The 21,870-nt window shown below is 45.9% G+C and overlaps 1 protein-coding gene across 4 annotated transcripts in view; it reads left to right on the top strand.

Annotated features, from left to right (window-relative positions):
• The first annotated feature begins 5,483 nt into the window (after positions 1-5,483).
• Positions 5,484-21,870, top strand: part of SGPP1 (sphingosine-1-phosphate phosphatase 1) — a 31,599-nt gene continuing 15,212 nt past the window's right edge. The window contains exons 1-2 of one of the 4 annotated variants that reach the window (XM_079950906.1): positions 5,484-5,561; positions 17,073-17,850. In XM_079950906.1, coding sequence (XP_079807032.1) covers positions 17,137-17,850 — 714 coding nt within the window. In that variant the 5' untranslated portion in view covers positions 5,484-5,561; positions 17,073-17,136. Of the gene's footprint in view, positions 5,562-16,403; positions 16,550-17,072; positions 17,851-21,870 lie in introns of those variants that run through there. The other 3 variants (XM_079950903.1, XM_079950905.1, XM_079950904.1) reach the window with 3 other exon arrangements.

Raw genomic sequence — 21,870 nt, 5'->3', positions numbered from 1 at the left:
TATGTTTTATTATGCAAAATGTTAATAAATATTATTTAAAAAATAATAAAAATAATAATAAGAATAATATATTATTTATACCCCGCCCATCTGGCTGGGCTTCCCCAGCCACTCTGGGCGGCTTCCAAAAAAATATTAATCCAAATTATTGTGTGTTCCCTCACCTTTTTGCTTGGGAATAATGAACAGGGACGCGGGTGGCGCTGTGGGTAAAACCTCAGCGCCTAGGACTTGCCGATCGTCAGGTTGGCGGTTCGAATCCCCGCGGTGGGGTGAGCTCCCGTTGCTCGGTCCCAGCACCTGCCAACCTAGCAGTTCGAAAGCACCCCCGGGTGCAAGTAGATAAATAGGGACCGCTTACTAGCGGGAAGGTAAACGGCGTTTCCGTGTGCTGCGCTGGCTCGCCAGATGCAGCTTTGTCACGCTGGCCACGTGACTCGGAAGTGTCTGCGGACAGCGCTGGCCCCGGCCTCTTGAGTGAGATGGGCGCACAACCCTAGAGTCGGACACGACTGGCCTGTACGGGCAGGGGTACCTTTACCTTTACCTTTAATGAACCAAAAGGGAAGCAAAGCTGTTCGCCCTCCTGAAGAAAAAAACCACACCAAATAAAATTGGCAAATGAATTGGAGGCTTGAATGGAAGACCAGGCAAAAGCAGGAGCAAGTCTCGAAGCCCTGTTCAAAGGAAGGGAGCGACGAGAGCATGAATGGGAGGCAACAGGAGAAGGCTCTCCCAGCTGCAGCTGCGGCCTCGCCTGCTACCCATAAATCCTCTCCTTTTGTAATGTTCTAATAACTACCCTCGCGGGTGCCGCTAATTTAAGTAAAACTGCTTAAATTGAGGCCTAGAAGACCAGCAAGATAATGGCGCTTAGTGATGCCTCATTGACCTGGTGTGATATGAGCAGCGCTTAGGGGGCCTGTTTATGGGAACGGTGTTCGCCATGGCAACTATGCGCACCCATGCGCGCGCATGGAGAAAGAGCGAATGTTTCTCATGTTTGCCTCTCGTCCCCCTTCCTCTCAGGGAGGCCTCCAAGGGGTTGACCCATCTCATCCTCAACCCTGTGGGGCAGGGCAGCAGATGACCTAACCTGGGAGAAAACAGTAAAGATCTGATGAAGAGAGCACAGCAGAGGTTATATTTTCTGAGAATCCTGCGGAAAAATAATCTCTCAAAGGACCTGTTGATGGCATTTTACCATTGTACTGTTGAGAGTGTATTAATTTATGGTCTGTGTGTGTGGTTTGGGAGCTGCACAGACAGGGGGAAAACAATGCTGTCCAGGGTTGTAAAGACTGCGGAGAGAATAACTGGGTGTGCTCTTCCCACTTTGGATCAAATCTATGCTTCCAGGTGTCATAAGAAAGCTGCAGAGATAGTGCAGGATAGTGCACACCCCGGAAATGATCTCTTTCAGCTTCTGCCTTCTGGAAGAAGGTACAGGGTTATAAAGTCTAGGACTAGCCACCTGAGAAACAGTTTTTATCCAAATGCGATTTTGGTTTTAAACGCATTGTAAGGTAGGGGGGCCACTAGGTGGCGCATCGGAAGATGGCTGACAATAACATCTCTCCGACCCACACGAGGTAATTTGGAGGCTATGATGGGGGTAATTAGCCTCCTTAACCCCCCCAGGATTATGGGGGGGACGGCCCTTGCCTGCTGTGCCCTATACCACCCCCGAATTTGTGGGGGTGGGGGCACTAGGCACAAAGCCCTCCTGTGGGATTTTCGGCACTCCTCGACGCCGTCCCCGATTCGCGCCGCTGGTTGCAATGATCTTTAAAAGAAATAATTTGGACATGATTAATTGCACATACATCAAGGAAAAAGGGGAGTAAATACTGCTGACAGAAGAGATCTCTGATAACAAGACAACAATAAAATACGAGAAGAACGTCAAGATACGGTAATGACTGAGGGGGGAGGGGGGAAAAACCTGCCTCTACCTTTTTATGTGATTTAACAAGAATCCCCCTCCCCTAATGAGTCAGAAATTAAGGACTTAAGCTGTGGATTTAAGGCTGTGTGGAGATAAACTTTCGATCCAAAGCAATGTTTCAAGATGAAGCTGGAAAGCTAAGAGTTTTGGAGTGACGCAGTCAGGAAAAAATGCCGTTCGCCATTTTGTGAGGCATTGTGGGAGCTCTTGGGTCTGGGAGGAGAAAGAGAGAAATAGAGTTGTTTACATATCGTGAATCAACTCCTCGGTGGGACTTAAGAGCGACAAATGCCAAAATTTACGATGGATAAAGTGATGTTATCTACGAAGGAGATATATGGAAACCATCTGGACTTAGTGGAGGAACGGGAAATCCACACAGGATTATTACACTTGCTATCGGCTTAAGGAGACTAACAGAAGAGATTGTAAAGGAAAAAGAGAAATTATACGAACAAGATATGATGTGGCAACACCAAGATAAGACTGGATAGAATTATGAACTTTGTTTGGACTGATTGGGACTGATTTGGACATTAACGCAGTAATAAGAAGATGATCTGAATTCCCCTTTGGATCTTGAAGTATGGGTTCCCCCAACAAAATTTAAAAATTTGGCTTTGTAATTCGGAATTTATATGATGTGATTTAATTTGATGTGATTGGCCAGTTAATAAAAATTATTTTAAAAAAATAAAAATAAACGCATTGTAAGGTAGTCTCTGTGGGAGTATATTGTATTTGTTTATGGGGTATCGGAGTTTTTAGGGAGTTAACCAGGCTGGGATAGCTGGGATAGCAGGCTTGTTGGTTTTTGAATGTCTGATGTAGATTTTTTTCAATTTCGTTGTTCTGTATGGGACAATGACAAAAAAGATTATTGTATCGTATCAAAAGGGAGAGGTTTTTCATGCAGGGCCGCACCAGGTTGAGCCAGGATTGGAACTCAGGTCTCATAGAATCCTAGAGTGGAATCCTAGAGCTGAAAGGGATCCTGAGCATCATCTAGTCCAACCCCAGACGCGCTGACGCCTTCACCCGAGTCACAGAAGCACTTCCCTTTAATCCGTCAACTGCAGAAAGAAAGAGGATGCATCGCTGCAAAAAAGAGGATGTGTATTTGCGTAAGAATCACATACCCTGATTTAGAATCAATCTGTGCTCGATTGCCCAACAAGCTTGTGCTTAGGGCATGAACGAAACAGGGGCACAACGAGAAAAAGCGAGAGAAATTTCTGAAATAATTTGTAATATTGCAGAGTTGGAAGGGAACACGAGGGCCAATTACTCGAACCCCCTGCAATGCAGGAATCTTTCACTTAGATGAGCTCATGACTCTGAGATTAAGAGTCTCATGCTCTACCAACTGAGCTATAATAATAATAATACTAATTTATTATTTATACCCCACCCATCTGGCTGGGCTTCCCCAGCCACTCTGGACAGATCCCAACAGAACATTAAAAACACAATAAAAGATCAAACATTAAAAACTTCCCTAAACAGGGCTGCCTTCAGATGTCTTCTAAAAGTCAGACAATTGTTTATTTCCTTGACATCTGGTGGGAGGGCGTTCCACAGGATAGGTGCCACTACAGAGAAGGCCCTCTGCCTGGCTCCCTGTAACCTCACGTCTTGCAGGGGAGAACTGCCTGAAGGCCCTCAGAGCTGGACCTCAGTATCCAAGCTGAATGATGGGGTTGGAGACGCTCCTAGCAAGACAATTGATATTTAAAAAAACACCACCATGAAAAAACAACAAAACAGATCTCTTTTAGGTTTCCTTAAACACCTTAATCCACACTCTTGTCCCATTGAAGCGATGATTCTTTAACATCAACTTCGTTGCACTGGTCATGTTGTGCGGATGCCTGATGATCGTCTTCCAAAGCAACTACTATATTCCGAAATTAAAAATGGAAAGTGTCATGCTGGTGGTCAACAAAAAAAAGGTTTGAAGACTCTCTCAAGGCAAATCTAAAAAAAATAGTATAAACACTGTTTCCCAGTTAACACTGGCCTGCAAGGACTCCAATTAGAGAACAGCCTTTACCAAAGGCGTCGTGGGCTTTGAAGACACTCGAACTCAGGACGCAAGGGAGAAATGTGCTAAGAGGAAGGCACACTTGGCAAACCCTCACCAAGATCAACTCCCGCCCGGAAACCTATGTCCCCACTGTGGAAAGACGTGCGGATCCAGAATTGACCTCCACAGTCACTTACGGACTCATTGTTAAAACCATGTTTATGGAAGACAATCTTACTAGACTACGAGTGATCGCCAAAGTAGATCTCCTGCCCTCTGTTTTTATGACTTATCCTCACCAAAAACAGGGGATAAGTAATAGCCAGGAGAACATATATTGAAAAAATATACTAACATACATCAAAAAAGGTCTTATGCCCCCGTTTCAGAGTCCTAGTACAAATTCTGTTCAAAGCTTAGTTAGGGGAAATTTAAAGGACACCCTACAATTATGAATTTGACTCAGGATCTGAAGCTTGAGATTTATTTTTTCTTTCTTTTGTAATGCTTGGCTCACCCCTGGAATATGTGTAGAAATAAGCAAGCACCTCTGAGCATGTACAGAGTTTTTTTAATTTCCCTACCACTATATGGTTGTTGCACACACTTAAGGGTGCCTTTGGAATATGCTTGACACCCGACAAAGAAAAGAATGATGGTGTAGCTGTGTGGGTGGCTATAAGAGTCTTATCAGCTCTTTTCCAAGCTGCATAGCAGAAGTGAGTTTCAAGTGGCAAAGTGACTTTACTACCGAAGGAAGCTTGCTATCCACATTAAACAACAGAATGGGATGTGCCTGTTCTTGGAGTTCAAAGACATATTCCAGCAAGGCAAAAACATTCAAGGAGGGAGCAAGATAGGTGGGGGGGGGAGGGGGTGTTTAGGGGCGGTGGCTTGGAGATGATTGTGAGGTTGCTAGCCTGCTAGGGGTCTTGAATGCTAAGTAGGGGAAGGATCCTGGGAACTGTGGTTTTGCAATTGTAGCAGAGTGCCCAGAGTCCCATTGCACAAAATTATCAGTCCTAAATCAATGGTCAACAAATCACCTTGCCAACAAAGGTCTGTATAGTTCAAGCTATGGTTTTCCCAGTGGTGATGTATGGAAGTGAGAGCTGGACCATAAAGAAGGCTGATCGCCGAAGAATTGATGCTTTTGAATTCTGGTGCTGGAGGAGACTCTTGAGAGTCCCATGGACTGCAAGAAGATCAAACCTATCCATTCTGAAGGAAATCAGCCCTGAGTGCTCACTGGAAGCTACATAGCAGAAGTGAGTTTCAAGTGGCAAAGTGACTTTGCAGATCACGTGATCCCCCAAACTCCTGTGAACAAAACTTTTCCAATTAGCTCTGTTCTCCTCGCCTTCAGATGTAGACACACCCTGGACTGGGAGAGCTTGGCTTTGAGCCTTTGCCATGAAACGGTTTTGCATTTCATCTAGATATCAAAGCTCCCGATTCTATCTATGCACACAGCAGAAGAGAAGCGTTTAAGAGGCAGCTCTGACTTTCGCTCTGAGGTCTGGAAGCGTGAGAAATAGAATCTGATGCTTATCTATAAATTAAGCCATATCACGCATCTTTGGGAAGGTGAGAGGAGTTATTTTCTTTATGCCACTCTTATAATTTTTTGGCATTTAGCTCTTTCTTTCTTTCTTTCTTTCTTTCTTTCTTTCTTTCTTTCTTTCCTGTGCCTTTTAATTGTTTCAGTTATCTTGTAAACAGCCCAGGAAATATGATCAAAGGGCAGTATTAAAAACAAATACTTACAATAAATAATACTTTTGGCACAGTGGATGCCTTTTTGGAAGAGAAATACTCCAACAGAGAATGCCTACGTGGAGGAACCCAAGATTGTTTGAGAAGTACAGGATTTGCAGTTCATGTTTATACATATAACTTTTGCATTATTTTTTCCTTTATTGTACTATTTTTTTCCTGCTTAAGAAAACTTTGAAATTCATTTTATTTTTTCTACTTACTAATTTTCTACTTATTTTTTTAAAAAAACCCCACAGAGAAACACAAAACCCTGCTTTGTTGGCATCTGTTATTATTATTGCATCTCACGCAGTAGGCCATATTCTCCTTGCTTATCCCTGGACCTCTCCCCTTCCTCTGTAGTTTCTCTGTGTCAAAATTATGACTGTAAACCCTTTGGGGCAGCGACCATTTAAGAATCTATTGATGGCACCTTATAAATACATACATGCATACATAAAATACAGTGGTACCTCCGGTTAAGTACTTAATTCGTTCCGGAGGTCCGTACTTAACCTGAAACTGTTCTTAACCTGAAGCACCACTTTAGCTAATGGGGCCTCCTGCTGCTGCCGTGCCGCCGGAGCACGATTTCTGTTCTCATCCTGAAGCAAAGTTCTTAACCTGAGGTAATATTTCTGGGTTAGTGGAGTCTGTAACCTGAAGCATATGTAACCTGAAGCATATGTAACCTGAAGCGTATGTAACCTGAAGCGTATGTAACCCGAGGTACCACTGTACTGGGTCTCCCCCCCCCCCCCCGTTTTCATTACGTATCAACCAAAGGTGGAGTTTGGTCTTTCAGTGGCGCACAGTGTGAGTCCAAAATTTGTCCTTCCCTCCTCTTCTCGCCTACCATTCTGTACATGCACTGCATCATAGTGCGGCAAATCAGGATAAATGGTCAATAGGTTGTCTGCAGGCCATTTTTCCAGCAGGAACTTGCAGAAACTCAGCTCCGCCACTTCTCAGGTGGCCGCTATTGCCATCATTAGAAAACAATGGAGTTGTTCACGGTGAGCTCTGACACCTCTTTTTTTCTAGAAAAATAGCACAGGTTGTCTGGAAGCGCTCTCATTCCACACAGTTCCCACAAAGAGCAATTCATGCACAATTTGGGGGAACAACAGCTGCAAAGTGCCGTGTAGGGCAAGTGGTTATTCAAGGCACTGACAAACAAAACACCTGCAAGCTGAGAAGAAGAAGAACAGGTGCAAAATACTGCGCTTTGTTTGATGGGCAACAGTGACATCTCTGCAACCTTTGAGGGGAAATATGCAGATGGTGTGCAACGAAGGGCATGCGCTGCACAATGCACAAGGTCATAGTGACAGTGGGCAAGGTAGGCAAGAAGCAGCTGGTCTCTGAGGCATATTGATCCCAGGCTGTTTGAAGCTGGAGTTGAGGATTAAATGACTCTCTGATGTTATTTTCCACTCAGCTACCACCTTTGTTTTTAGCAAAGCATAGCACAGGTGGAGAACATTTTTCAGGCTGAGGTCCATGGTCCTTTGGCTGAAGGAACGCAATACATCAAGGACCACCTCTTTCCGTATGAACCCACCCGGACCCTGACATCATCTTTTGAGGGCGCATTAAATGACAGTATGGACAAGCGTTATGCTTGTGCATTAAAGTCGCAACATGCGCATAGGGAGAAGCAACATACGCATAAAACCCGTTGAGATCATAGGCGTCATGACTGTCAAAGAGACAAGCCACTTCTCAAACTGAAACTTACTACCGAAGGAAGCTTGCTATCCACATTAAACAACAGAATGGGATGTGCCTGTTCTTGGAGTTCAAAGACATATTCCAGCAAGGCAAAAACATTCAAGGAGGGAGCAAGATAGGTGGGGGGGAGGGGGTGTTTAGGGGCGGTGGCTTGGAGATGATGGTGAGGTTGCTAGCCTGCTAGGGGTCTTGAGTGCTAAGTAGGGGAAGGATCCTGGAACTGTGGTTTTGCAACTGTTGCAGAGTGCCCAGAGTCCCATTGCACAAAATTATCAGTCCTAAATCAATGGTCAACAAATCACCTTGCCAACAAAGGTCTGTATAGTTCAAGCTATGGTTTTCCCAGTGGTGATGTATGGAAGTGAGAGCTGGACCATAAAGAAGGCTGATCGCCGAAGAATTGATGCTTTTGAATTCTGGTGCTGGAGGAGACTCTTGAGAGTCCCATGGACTGCAAGAAGATCAAACCTATCCATTCTGAAGGAAATCAGCCCTGAGTGCTCACTGGAAGGACAGATCCTGAAACTGAGGCTCAAATCCTTTGGCCACCTCATGAGAAGAGAAGACTCCCTGGAAAAGACCCTGATGTTGGGAAAGATGGAGGGCACAAGGAGAAGGGGACGACAGAGGATGAGATGGTTGGACAGTGTTCTCGAAGCTACCAGCATGAGTTTGACCAAACTGCGGGAGGCAGTGGAAGACAGGAGTGCCTGGCATGCTCTGGTCCATGGGGTCACGAAGAGTCGGACACAACTAAACAACAATGCAATGGCTTAAATCAGCTTTAAGTTTGTAGCGTTAACGAGGTCCTGGTTTTATTGCCGCTTTCCAGGCATGCATCTTCTGATTACGCAACGCTGCCGGCATCGTAACTATAGATTGTTAAAGGGATTTGTGGCGGTGTGGCCTGATTCAATAACCGCCAGTAAGGAAATGGCTGTAGATATCACTTGGAAAGTGAAACAAAGCGATCGGTTGTGGGTTGCCAAATATCAAGTTAACCTTTCTACCTTTATTTTCACCCTATACTTAAGAATTATTTGAGAGGCAGATTGGTATTACCGTCTTACGATATGGTTAAAGGTAAAGGGACCCCCGACCATTAGGTCCAGTCGTGGCCGACTCTGGGGTTGCGGCACTCATCTCGCTTTACTGGCCAAGGGAGCTGGCGTACAGCTTCCGGGTCATGTGGCCAGCATGACTAAGCCGCTTCTGGTGAACCAGAGCAGTGCACAGAAACGCCGTTTACCTTCCCGCCGGAGTGGTATCCATTTATCTACCTGCACTTTGACGTGCTTTCGAACTGCTAGGTTGGCAGGAGCAGGGACCGAGCAACGGGAGTTCACCCCGTCGCGGGGATTCGAACCACCAACCTTCTGATTGGCAAGTCCTAGGCTCTGTGGTTTAACACACAGCACCACCCGTGTCGCTTTTAAGGGAAGTAATAGTAGCTCTCTCTTCTGCCTTTGCCAGACCACACTTGGAATACTGTGTCCAATTCTGGGCACCACAATTTAGGAAGGATATTCATAAAATGGAAAGTGTGCAGAGGAGGGCAACCTCATAGGGTGATACTGTATCTGTCTATGTCCTACTCAGCACTCAACATCTGCTGCCTGGTGTAACCAACGAAAGGACCTTCTCTTTATCTTTTGACAGCCTTCTTAAGACAGAGTCCTGATCTTATTGCAGTCTGCAGTATAGTTTCAGCAAAGTTAATGTTACAACTTGATCCTGTGTGTATTTACCTGGAGGTAAGCCCTGCTGTGCCCAGTGGGGCTTACTCCCAAGGCAACAGAAGCAAGTTTGCAGCTCTAATCCTCTTAACTAAGGGCTTTTCCAAAGGACGTTGACTTTGGGCTAGGAACGCACACAAGATACCCAACTTGTGATGTGGAACCCAGACAGCATTCTTCAAAGAGCTTGCAATGTGGGGATATCCAAGCACTTGTAATCCAAGCATCTGTTTCTGCTGCAAGGGCATTAAATTTCCCTAGTGTTAATGCTGCAGTCATTCGCCTCCTGGACTTGTGAGCAAACCAGGTTTAAATAAATGAGACTTATTCTGAGGAAGCAAGCATAGGATTATGCAGTGCATTGAGCAAATGCCCTGTTCCGCTAACCAGCATATATGTCAGGGCAGATGTTGGCAGCAAGTCAGCCATAACTCACAAGGTGCCAGTGAAGTTAACTTTGTGTTCAAAGAAACTAAACAGCTCAGGGCTAGCGAGCACAGCAACTCTTTCCAGCAGGTCTAACCCCAATGATGAGGTAACGTATTTTTCGCCCTATAGGACGCACTTTTTCCCCTCCAAAAATGAAGGGGAAATGTGTGTGCGTCCTATGGGGCGAATGCAGGCTTTCGCTGAAGCCTGGAGAGCGAGAGGGGTAGGTGCTCACTCTCTAGGCTTCAGGAAGCTCTCCGCAAGCCTTGGGAGCCTGGCACGACTTCCTGCCGGGCTCCCAAGGCTCGCAGATATCTGCCCAAAGCCCGGGGTGGCGCTCCGCCATCCCGTTGTTCCCCGACCTGGTTTGGAGGCTGGCGGTGGGGAAAGCTCGGGCTTCCCCCGCCCCAGCCCTGCGCCTGGGGGGGGGATATTTTTCTTTATTTCCACCCCCCAAAATTAGGTGGGCCATATGGGCCGGTGCGCCCTATAGGGCGAAAAATGCGGTAGTTGCAAGGACTGAAGGTCCCTGGCTTCCCACAGCTCTCTAAGTCTCCTCCCACCCCCTGTACATTCCCAAGCAATCTGAGACTCTGGTCGGCTTGCCTGTCTTTGCTTTGCCCTCTTCATACGTCTTTGGGTCTGGGCGACCAGGGAGGAGGGGAGCTAGTGGCAGCTGGAGAGGGAGACCTCTTGGCTTCTTGACCACCCTGATTCATCTTAGCCTCTTGGTCCCCCTCCTCTCCAGCCTCTGCTTCTGGACCACTCTCTGCCACAGCCTCTTCCTGCTCACTAAACCCTGTTACCACTTCATCTTCCAACACCAACACCTCCCTGTCTGCTCCCTCTCCTCCCTCTGACCATGCATGGCGTCCAACCACCACTCCCTGGGCTCCGAGCTGTCTTCCCATGGGGGTTTCCCAACTGGTGCCTCCCACTCCTCCTCTGTCTCCAGCCAATGAATTACAATATATTTGCATCAGTGTCTGCAAGATCCCATAATCTACAGACAAGAACTCATTTCTGTGAGTGCCTGCTTATTTTCCTACATGAATTGCTTCCCACAAATGTCTTGAAGTGATTGCACAATTTAAAAAAGCCAACAGCAAGAAGAGTTGCACTATTTCATATAGTAAAACAATTGCGACAATTAAAAACACATGTAAAGGTACCCCTGACCATTGGGTCCACTTGCAGATAACTCTGGGGTTGCAGCGCTCCTCTCGCTCTATAGGCCGAGGGAGCCGGCGTTTGTCCGCAGACAGCTTCCGGGTCATGTGGCCAGCATGACTAAGCCGCTTCTGGCAAACCAGAGCAGTGCACGGAAATGCCGTTTACCTTCCCGCCCGAGCGGTACCTATTTATCTACTTGCACTGGTGTGCTTTCGAACTGCTAGGTGGGCAGGAGCTGGAACCGAACAATAGGAGCTCACCCCGTTGCGGGGATTCAAACTACCGGCCTTCCGATTGGCAAGCCCTAGGCTCAGTGGTTTAGACCACAGCGCCACCTGCCCCCCCAAAAAAAAAACTTACACATAAGTAAAGTTATATTGTATTATCACATTGCTGTATTGCTTTAGATTGTTATAAGGTGTACACTCCTTGTTTCTTCAGCTTGTAAACCACCTTGGGTATTGTAAGATAGAAAGACGGTATACAAATTAAAAGCGATGATGATTTTTGTGTGCGAAAACCATGTCAAATCCAATGACAGGCAACAGGCTAGAATAAATATCTCCACTTCAAAGTCTTCTTCACGGCCTAGGACCCTCATACCTACGGGACCGCCTCTCCCGGTATGCCCCACGGAGAGCCTCAAGGTCCATAAATAGCAACACCTTAGTGGTCCTGGGCCCTAAGGAAGTTAGATTAGCTTCAACCAGAGCCAGAGCCTTTTCAACACTGGCTCCAGCCTGGTGGAACGCTCTGCCTCATGAGACCAGGGCCCTGCAGGATCTGATTTCTTTCCGCAGGGCCTGTAAGACAGAGTTGTTCCGCCTGGCCTTTGGCTTGGAGCCAATTTGATTCCCTCCCCCCCCCCCTCTCTCTCTTTTTCTTTCTTTTCCTTCTCCTCCTGTGATGAGGCTACATTTTAATATTTTAATGTTCCATTATTTTAATGTTGTATTTTATTTTTGTTTTTAAGTTGTAATCATTCTTCTTGTTTTTATTATTGTTTGTAAGCCGCTCTGAGCCCGGCCTTGGCTGGGGAGGGCGGGGTATAAATAAAAAATATTATTATTATTATTATTATTATTATTCTTGAAAAAGGAAGATCTTCACTGGACATCAAATAGACAACAGAGGCAGCACCTTTTCGATATGCATTTTTTTTGTCATTGCTTTTATTTAACACAATGTATGTACCGCTTGATTGTTGTAAAACCTCTAAGTGGTTTACAATTTATATTAAAATTATAAATAAAAATAGTAAAACAGCATTTCAAAATAATTAACAATATGAGGTAGTAATGAAGCCTTATGTCCCTCCCTTCCTTCAGTAATGAAACACATTGATATCTCTTGTCCAAACAGAAATGTTTTAACAGGTGCTGGAAAGAGCACAACAAGGGCACTTGCTTAATGTCAATAGGCAGGGAGTTCCACTGTCCTAAAAGATTGTTTTCACAGCCGTGTATCAGGTGGTACAGTACCAGTTCCACAGATCGAAGCTATAAGCTGAACATTTTTTTGGGGGGTGAAGGGTGTTATAGAAATATGTTGAACAAACAAACCAGCAAAGTAACTTTTAACTAAAGTGAGCCACGAAAGACAGGCAACTAAGGCTATGCACACATTAGTGGCTTGAAAGACAGCGAGGTGATCTCTCCTTCCAGATTCTCAAAGTTCTGTACATGCCAGGGAAGGGGCAGAGATAACTTTGCCAGTTACCCATTACCTGATTTGTTTCCCTCCAATTCACTGAAGCTGTCATCGGGGTAAGTCGCCGGCTGCCTGAAATGCAGGCAGCACAGACTGACCTCTGCTTCCGAGGGCGGAAGTTGATTTGAGGGAAAGGGCATCAGACAGGAGAGACAGGATCCAGATGGATCATGGCTCACGTCATACGTACTTTGGCTTCAACCGCCAGCTGTGGGAGCGGAATGAAGCTGGAGTGAACATTGATGTGTGTGCACAAGCCAAGCAAAGAAAAGGGATCGGGTGGGCATTTGTTGACTTTTAAAGCGGAAAAAATTTGCCAATTGACTGAATTGTAGGCTGTCTGATGCAGTGGTACCTCAGGTTACATATGCTTCAGGTTACATACTCCGCTAACCCAGAAATAGTGTTCCAGGTTAAGAACTTTGCTTCAGGATGAGAACAGAAATCGTGCTCCGGCAGTGCGGCGGCAGCTGAAGGCCCCATTAGCTAAAGTGGTGCTTCAGGTTAAGAACAGTTTCAGGTTAAGAACGGACCTCCGGAACGAATTAAGTACTTAACCTGAGGTACCACTGTATATAATTTGGGGATTTGCAAAAAAGAAAAATGGGGGGGAAAGGTCCCTAGGTAAGAAGCAATGCCAAAAGTTTGTCTCTTCCATACGCAGAAACCGAATATGCAAGACTGAGTAATACTAGTAATAGGAAGAAGAATATTTTTTTTATTTGCACCCTGCCCACCTGACTGGGTTTTCCCAGCCACTCTGGAGTGTCAACAGATGCCGAGATGCTAACATTTTCTGTACCTTGCCCTCAGCCACAACTAGGCCGGACTGCTGGAAGGGAGGCAGACACTATATCCTAGTCATAGTCTTACAACAGCTGGGCAAAGTCCTCAGGCAGTCTCATGAAATGGAGGTTCACCTTTTACACAGAGGCAGAGAAAGCTTACGCCGTGTTCAAAACCTTTCATATACACTATTTGTGCATTAAATACACACCCACCCACTGGTCTTCAAAACAGCTTATAATTAAAAGCCACACAGAGGTAATTTATAATTACACTAGCAATATTATCATAATTAATAATGTCAGAAACATCTTTGCTCTGCCAAGCATTTTTACAGAATTCATTTGACTCTGTGTTCATCATTTGTTTGGCATTTCATGATTTTATAATCTTACGTTATTTTTAATTATTTTATTGTTCTCCTGGTCTTGTGGGCCACGTTCTTTGCTGTCCCTGACTTGTGGAAGGCAGAAACAGGATTGAAGAGGACCTTAACAGATTGGAGAACTAGGCGCAACCTAACAAAATGAATTTCAATAAGGACAAATGTAAAGTTCTGCACTTAGGCAGGAAAAACCAGATGCACAAATATAGGATGGGGGACACCTGGCTCACTAGCAGTACATGTAAAAAAAGGATCTAGGGGTCTTGGTGGACCACAAGCTTAACATGAGTCCACAGTGTGATGCAGCAACAAAAAAAAAGCTAATGCTATTCTAGGCTGCATCAACAGAAGTACAGTGGTACCTCGGATTACAAACGCTTCAGGTTACAGACTCTGCTAACCCAGAAATAGTACCTCGGGTTCAGTGGTGTAGCGTGGGGGGTCAGGGGGGGCCGGCCGCACCGGGCGCAACATCTGGGGGTTAGGGAAATCCACGGGTTAGGGGGCGCAAATCCACGGGTTAGGGGGCGCAAATCCATGGGTTAGGGGGCGCAAATTACTTGCCTTGCCCCGGGTGCTGATAACCCACGCTACGCCACTGCTCGGGTTAAGAACTTTGCTTCAGGATGACAACAGAAATCATGCTCCGGCGACGGCAGCAGGAGGCCCCATTAGCTAAAGTGGTGCTTCAGGTTAAGAACAGTTTCAGGTTAAGAACGGAGCTCCGGAACGAATTAAGTACTTAACCCGAGGTACCACTGTATAGTGTTCAGATCAAGGGAAGTAATTGTGGTTCTCTAGGTAAAGATAAAGGTACTGGTGTTTGTCCGCACTTTGATGTGCTTTCGAACTGTTAGGTTGGCAGGAGCTGGGACAAAGCAACGGGAGCTCACCCTCTCGCAGGGATTCGAACCGCCGACCTTCTGATTGGCAAGCCCTAGGCTCTGTAGTTTAGACCACAGCACCACCCACATTCCTATTTTGCCATAATTAGCTCTCTATTTTGCCGTAATTAGACCACACTTGTAATACTGTGTCCAATTCTGGGCATCACAAGTTGGAACGTGTGCAGAGGAAGGTGACCAAGATGAAGAAGGGTCTGGAAACCAAGCTTTATGAGGAACAGTTGAAGGAGCTGGATATGTTTTGCCTGGGAAAGAGGACACTGAGAGGAGAATATGATAGCTGTCTTCAAATATCTTAAAGCCTGTCACATGGAGGAGGGAACAAGCCTGGTTTTTCCTGCTCTGGAGGGTAGGACTCGAACCAATGGCTTCCGTATCTCCTTTCTTGCAAGGAGATTCTGACTAAGGATCAGGAAGAACTTTATGACAGTAAGAGCTGTTATGGAACAGACTCCCACGAGAGGTGGTGGACTCTCCTTCCTTGGAGGTTTTCAAGCAGAGGTTGGATGACCATCTGTCATGCATGTGTTAGCTGAGTTCCCCGCATGGCAGGGGGTTGGACTAGATCAGGGTTTCCCAAACTTGAGTCTCCAGTTGTTTTGGGACTACAACTGCTATCATCCCTAGCTAGCAGGACCAGTGGTCAGGGATGATGGGAGTTGTAGTCCCAAAACAGCTGGAGACCCAAGTTTGGGAAACACTGGACTAGATGACCCTTCGGGGAATCTTCCAACTCTAAGATTCCATGATGCATTCTAGGACCTGGGAGACAATTCCATAATTACAGTATTGTTGTTGTTGTTTAGTCGTTTAGTCGTGTCCGACTCTTCGTGACCCCATGGACCAGAGCATGCCAGGCACTCCTGTCTTCCACTGCCTCCCGCAGTTTGGTCAAACTCATGTTGGTAGTTTCGAGAACACTGTCCAACCATCTCATCCTCTGTCATCCCCTTCTCCTTGTGCCCTCCATCTTTCCCAACATCAGGGTCTTTTCCAGGGAGTCTTCTCTTCTCCTGAGGTGGCCAAAGTATTGGAGCCTCAGCTTCAGGATCTGTCCTTCCAGTGAGCACTCAGGGCTGATTTCCTTAAGAATGGATCAGTCTGATCTTCTTGCAGTCCATGGGACTCTCAAGATGTTGAGCTTCAGACCATATTTTGCGCTCTCCTTTTTCACCCTCATTAAAAGGTTCTTTAATTCCTCCTCACTTTCTGCCATCAAGGTTGTGTCATCTGCATATCTGAGGTTGTTGATATTTCTTCCGGCAATCTTAATTCTGGCTTGGGATTCATCCAGCCCAGCCTTTCGCATGATGAATTCTGCATATAAGTTAACTAAGCAGGGAGACAATATACAGCCTTGTCGTACTCCTTTCCCAATTTTGAGCCAATCAGTTGTTCCATATCCAGTTCTAACTGTAGCTTACAGTATAGGAAACAGCTATTTACCACTCCCCCCCAAAAAATAATAATAATTATAAACACTTTCAATTCTATTTGATTTATTTATTTTAAATCTCCTTTAGCCCTGCTTTAATCAATCAATCAATCAATCAATCAATCAATCAATCAATCAATGTGGTGGGAGGGGGCAGTTTCCAGCTGTGGGGGGGGGGGGAAGGGTAAGGGGCTAGCGAAGGGCTTCTGTCCTTCTACGCATGCGTGGCAGGCGCGCCGCCGCCGCCGCCACCGCCCGCTCCCGATCTCTCCCCTCCCTCCCATCCTCGGCGGCTCCTTTCTCCTTCTCGCTCTTCCCTCGCGCCCACGTTCCAGCAGCTCCAACCGCCTCTCCGGCGGGAGGGGTGGGAGGGGAACGAGGCCACTGCGCGTGCGCGCTCCGTCTGAGTGGCGGCGCCTCCTCGGGCGGCAGGCGGGACTTGGGCGCTGGAGCCGAGGGAGGGAGAGCGGAGAGGACCGGCGGACGGAGCCAGGGACTGACGCGACGCCGGGACGGAATGACGGGTAGAGCAGCCCTGGCCGAGCGCCCCCTCCCCTCGACGCCCTCCCCGTCAGGACCGCGCCCCCACCCCACATTTCTTCTCCCCCCCACCCGCCCCTCGCCTCTCCCCCCCCCTCTCCCCCCACCCCCCAGCGCCTGAGGTAACCCCCGACCCCAAAGTCAGGGCCTCCCCCCACCCCACATCCTCAGCCCCACCGCCTGCCCTGCCCTCCCCCAACCCCACTTTCCTCGTGCAGCCAAAACCCTACTAGCCTCCCTCTTTCTCGCCCCCCCCCAGTTTCTATGGCTTTGGGGGGGAGGGGGCAGCCAAAGTCCTTTGGAGCAGGAGCTCCCCACAAGCCCAAGCCCCCCCATTTCCTCCTTTCCTCCACCCCCAGGGGATGGGCTCCCGACTTCTTCCCTTGACCCCGCCAAACCTTTTTTAAAAAAGGTTTCTCTCTTTTTTTAAATAGGTGCTTGTATATATGCATGATGTATGTATGAAACCGCTCTTGACGCTCTTCCAAATCTCTCCCCCCCCCCCAGTGCAGCACCCCTGATTTTGGACTCTAAGCCGACAGCTGCCTCCTCCTGGCCGGAGCCCTTCAGGATGTCCTCCTTACGCCGCCTGGCCGACTGCCTGCAGGATTCGGAGAAGGTCGCCGCTTTCCAGAGGCTGTGCGGCGTGCAAGCGCCCCCAGAGTGGGGGCCTGCCCCTTCTCTCCCCCGGCCCCTGGAGCCAGGGGCCCCGGTGGCCAACGGCAACTGCCCGGCCACCCAGCCAGATGGCACGAGCGACGGGAGGTGCCGCTTCCAAGGCCCCTGCAGTGTGGGCGAGAAGGGGGATGTGTGGCACTCAAACGGGGTGCTCTCCGGGGGAGCCTGCGGTGGGGTGGAAGCCCAGATCAAGCCCCCGAAGAAAGAGGAGAAGCCTGGGCTCGGGGTTCCCAAAAAGCAGCCTCGGCGCAACTCTCTGACTGGGGAAATGATATGCCAGGATTTCACCATCCGCAGCCCCTTCCTCTATTACCTGTTCAGCCTGGGCACGGAGCTGGGCAACGAGCTCTTCTACATCCTCTTTTTCCCCTTCTGCATCTGGAACCTGGATGCTTGGCTGGGCAGGAGGCTCATCATCGTTTGGGTCTGGGTCATGTACCTGGGCCAGTGTACCAAGGACCTTATCCGTTGGCCCAGACCTGCATCCCCACCCGTGGTCAAGCTGGAGGTTTTCTACAACTCCGAGTACAGCATGCCCTCTACGCATGCTATGTCGGGCACTGCCATCCCAGTGACATTACTGTTGTTCAGCTATGGACGGTGGCAGGTAAGAGAGCCCCCCCCCCCCCGGTGTTTAAGGTGTTCACTCAAGGTTGCTGTGTTATCGGTGGAACAGTCTGGTGGAAATACAAAATAGTACCCTTTTAAAAAATCATATTATTCAGTAAGAGTTAAAACAAAAGCATTGCTTTAAAAAAAATATCCAGTAGGTGTTTAGATAGTTGGGAGGCTTGATCCTTTATATAGTACTTCCAGGATTAGAATGCTGACAAACTTGGTAGGTTTTTTTTAATGGGGACAGTATGCCCTGCTGAGTTACAAACAGCAGGATCTCTTGTTAAAGTTTCATTTTGTTAACTGCAAGTTATTGTATCTTCTGGCACTATGCATGCTTTTACTCTGTGGGAGTTAGGCTGGAAATCAGGTGATTTATATAGGCCACAGAAGGATTTGAAAATAGAAATGTGTGTTTGAAGTCATTTTCGATTTCTTCAGTTAGCAAAGTAAATATACTTTCCACAAGGCCTATCTGTATTAGAATCTTATAGCCGTTTACAGACTTGCGTAGACTAATAAAACACCCCAGTGTTCCTCCTACTTCCTCTAAATATCTCTACTTTCGAACTACATTTCTAGACTGACATGCAGTAACTTCTGATTTTAATTGTAGATGAAGGCTGCAGCCCTTTGCAAAATTACTTGGAAATAAACTGCCTTGAATTCCAGTTAAATTCCTAGCTTAAAGAAGCCCTGATTTGAAACTACAAATGGAGAGTGCAAATTTAACAATGCTATCCTATTTTTTGGATGTAAATCTCGCATCCAGTGGGGCTTCTAGGTGAGTGTGCATGGGGTTGTATCCTGCTTCCAAGTAAACCGCTACATGAGTGCACTGCAAGTAGTTTGCAAACTTTGGCTATGGTGTCACTCCAGTCACCACTAACCAGTCACATGAAACAGCTAGTGGCCCTGGATGAGAAAATTCACATATGTATCTGTGTCAAAAGATTGATTTTGGCAGTTCACTGGTGCATGGATAAGCATCTGTTGCAGGTATGATTGTGTTTCCGGATGCATACATGCTTTTGCATCAGCTGATTTCCTTTAGGTTTTGAAGCTTTTGAGTTTCTGCCTCCTTCAGAATACAGTGGTACCTCGGGTTAAGAACTTAATTTGTTCTGGAGGTCCGTTCTTAACCTAAAACTGTTCTTAACCTGAAGCACCACTTTAGCTAATGGGGCCTCCCGCTGCTGTTGCGCTGCTGCTGCGTGATTTCTGTTCTCATCCTGAAGCAAAGTTCTTAATCTGAGGTACTATTTCTAGGTTAGTGGAGTCTGTAACCTGAAGTGTCTGTAACCCGAGGTACCACTGTGCACTACAAAATTTGCGCTTCATTTTTATGTTGCCTTTCATGCTATGGGTCCATAAAGAAACTGTAAATTATTGGTAACCATCTGCTGGAGTTGGCCAAGCCTGGGATGTACCAGCTGGAGAACATCTTGGAATAGAGATTATGCCATTTTCTTGCTACTAATTGTGTCACATTTCTGGACAAAGTTCTTCTTTTCAGCCATCACGATGTTCCTTAAGCCCTTTGCACTCATGTTAGTTAATTTTCCCAAGGTTTTCTATCTGGTGTATTCTGGTACTGATAAATATATATATATATATTTCCTTAAATATATATATATATGCTTCCTTAAAAAAACCCTAGCACCCCTATCTGTGCTGGTCATATCCTGTTGTTATCTAAGACAATAAGAAGCTCAGTTAGTGATGACTGAAAACATGCAAACCTATTGTGAAGACCTGTTCTGTGGAGGCTATTTCTTTCACAGATGTGCAATTCCTATAATATTGGTTAGTGTAAAAAACCCTCAAACCTTGCCCCTTCTTCCACCTGTGTTGCCCACTAGTTGTATATTATTTTGAGTAACTGGGTTTTCTACCCAGCTATAGTAGGGTTATCTTGCACAGTACGCGTGAAAACAGTCTGAGAAATGTCCAGAATAAGGAAGGATCCGGATTATGGCAATTGGAATAGAAGATACTGTGCTTTGATGCCACATAATGCATTTTAAAATTTAAATTTATTTAGTTACTTGGTTGTTTACATTTATATAGCATTCTTTCCATCATGAAACCCAAGGTGACACACACATTGTTCCCAGGAGGTCTCCCATCTGGCAAATATGGACCAGCAAAACTAAAATGTATGTTCCGTTAAAGTGAATAAAGGATTTCGGTTGTTACGCTTCCCTAAACCGGACTGTCTGTTAATTTTGTCTAATCTTCCGGGGAAATGCTCTTAAAGGGAAGGTTCATTGACAGAATGTGAAAGGTTTTAGTTTTGGATTATATGGTTAATAGTTAATGAAAGCCTGACTAGTGTTTCCATTGCCCATGAGTACTTCATGAGGATTTCAAGCTGTGCAAGGAAAGGAGTGCATGTGAGACATGAAGCTGATGTGAGCAAGCTTTAGAGAGGTGATTATGTTTACATTTATAAAGTACTAACAATATTCTAAGCACCATGCAGATATTAAAAGGCTATATAGTATCTACTGCAAGCTCACTACTGAATAGGCACAATAGAAGAGGAAAGCAAGCAGGTGCTGTTTTTCTGGCCAGTGGATGGGGCCAGATTGGTTTCTCCCTTCTGAATATGTTATTTCTGAGAGCAGGGGGTGCAGCTCCTCAGTGGCCTACTGTTTACATATAATATAATATAATATAATATAATATAATATAATATAATATAATATAATATAATATAATATAAATTCCCTCTATTTTCAAAGTCCAGGTGTAAGTGCTGTTGCTTGCATACCCAAATTGGTGCCACTCATGCACAAGATGAAGATTATCAACATACTTTGGGGGACCTCAAGGTTTACAGAAATACAAAACACTGCAAGATTTTATTGGCAGTGATCCTTGACCCTACAAGTTACTAATTTTTCATTTCCGTGCTGGGCAATTTAATAGATGCTGTAGATTGTCAAAAGCACAGTAAAAGGAAGCCAGGTCATGATTGGCACTTGTGCTGTTGAAAGCTGTCCAATTTGTTGTTTTATTTATTATAGCAATTTATATCTCACCTTCCCTGCAGGGAGATCAAAGTGAGGTATAAGTTTTTCTCCCTCCCCATACCATCCTCATAACAACCATGTTGTTATGGTTGGACAGGTAGGTTGGTCTGAGAAATGGCGACCTGTGTCTCCCATGTGCCAGTTCAACATGTTAAACACCACACACTGCACTACCACTATGAATAAAATGATCCGGTATTGGGCTACTCCAATAATTTTAAGGGGATGTGTACTTCTTAACCTTTTTCCCCGTTTACATGTTTGAGGATTCCTGACAATTGAGCTCAATACTTTTGAAAATGGCATAAAAGATATAGAAAATTCTGCTCCAAAATAGTTGATTTTAAATGCAACATTTTGAGAGTTTATTGATGACTACTTAAGTAGACAGTGATATCTTCCATTATTTATCTGATCCTATTCTAAATCCTGCCAACCTAGCAGTTCAAAAGCATGTCAAAGTGCAAGTAGATAAATAGGTACCGCTCTGTCGGGAAGGTAAACGGCGTTTCCGTGCACTGCTCTGGTTCGCCAGAAGCAGCTTAGTCATGCTAGCCACATGACCCGGAAGCTGTACGCCGCTCCCTTGGCCAATAAAGCGAGATGAGTGCAGCAACCCCAGAGTCGGTCACGACTGGACCTAATGGTCAGGGGTCCCTTTATCTTTACCTATTCTAAATTAGATAGAACTATAGAGGAAGTTTGTAGTCCCATGCAATGATTTGCCCGGCTCTAATGCTAATCTAGAGTATATTCCCAGCTAGTCAGATTGGGTTTTCTCATTACATGTTGTTTTGCTCTATAACTCGGGTGTCAACTGTGCTCATGTCTGCAATATGAACAGTTGGCACAAAAAAGTTGAAAGCACTTGGATTTAATTCTTGATTTTTTATTTTTTTAAAAAGTCTGACCCTGGGTCATAAACATTTGAGATGAAGTGTTTCCTTAGGAATACTTCTGAAACTATTGTTCTG

The sequence above is a fragment of the Podarcis cretensis genome, assembly GCF_951804945.1.
Source record: "Podarcis cretensis genome assembly, chromosome: 1".
Classification (NCBI taxonomy): Eukaryota; Metazoa; Chordata; class Lepidosauria; order Squamata; family Lacertidae; genus Podarcis; species Podarcis cretensis.
Note: the sequence above shows the minus strand (reverse complement) of the source record. Positions and strands in the feature narration are given on the sequence as shown.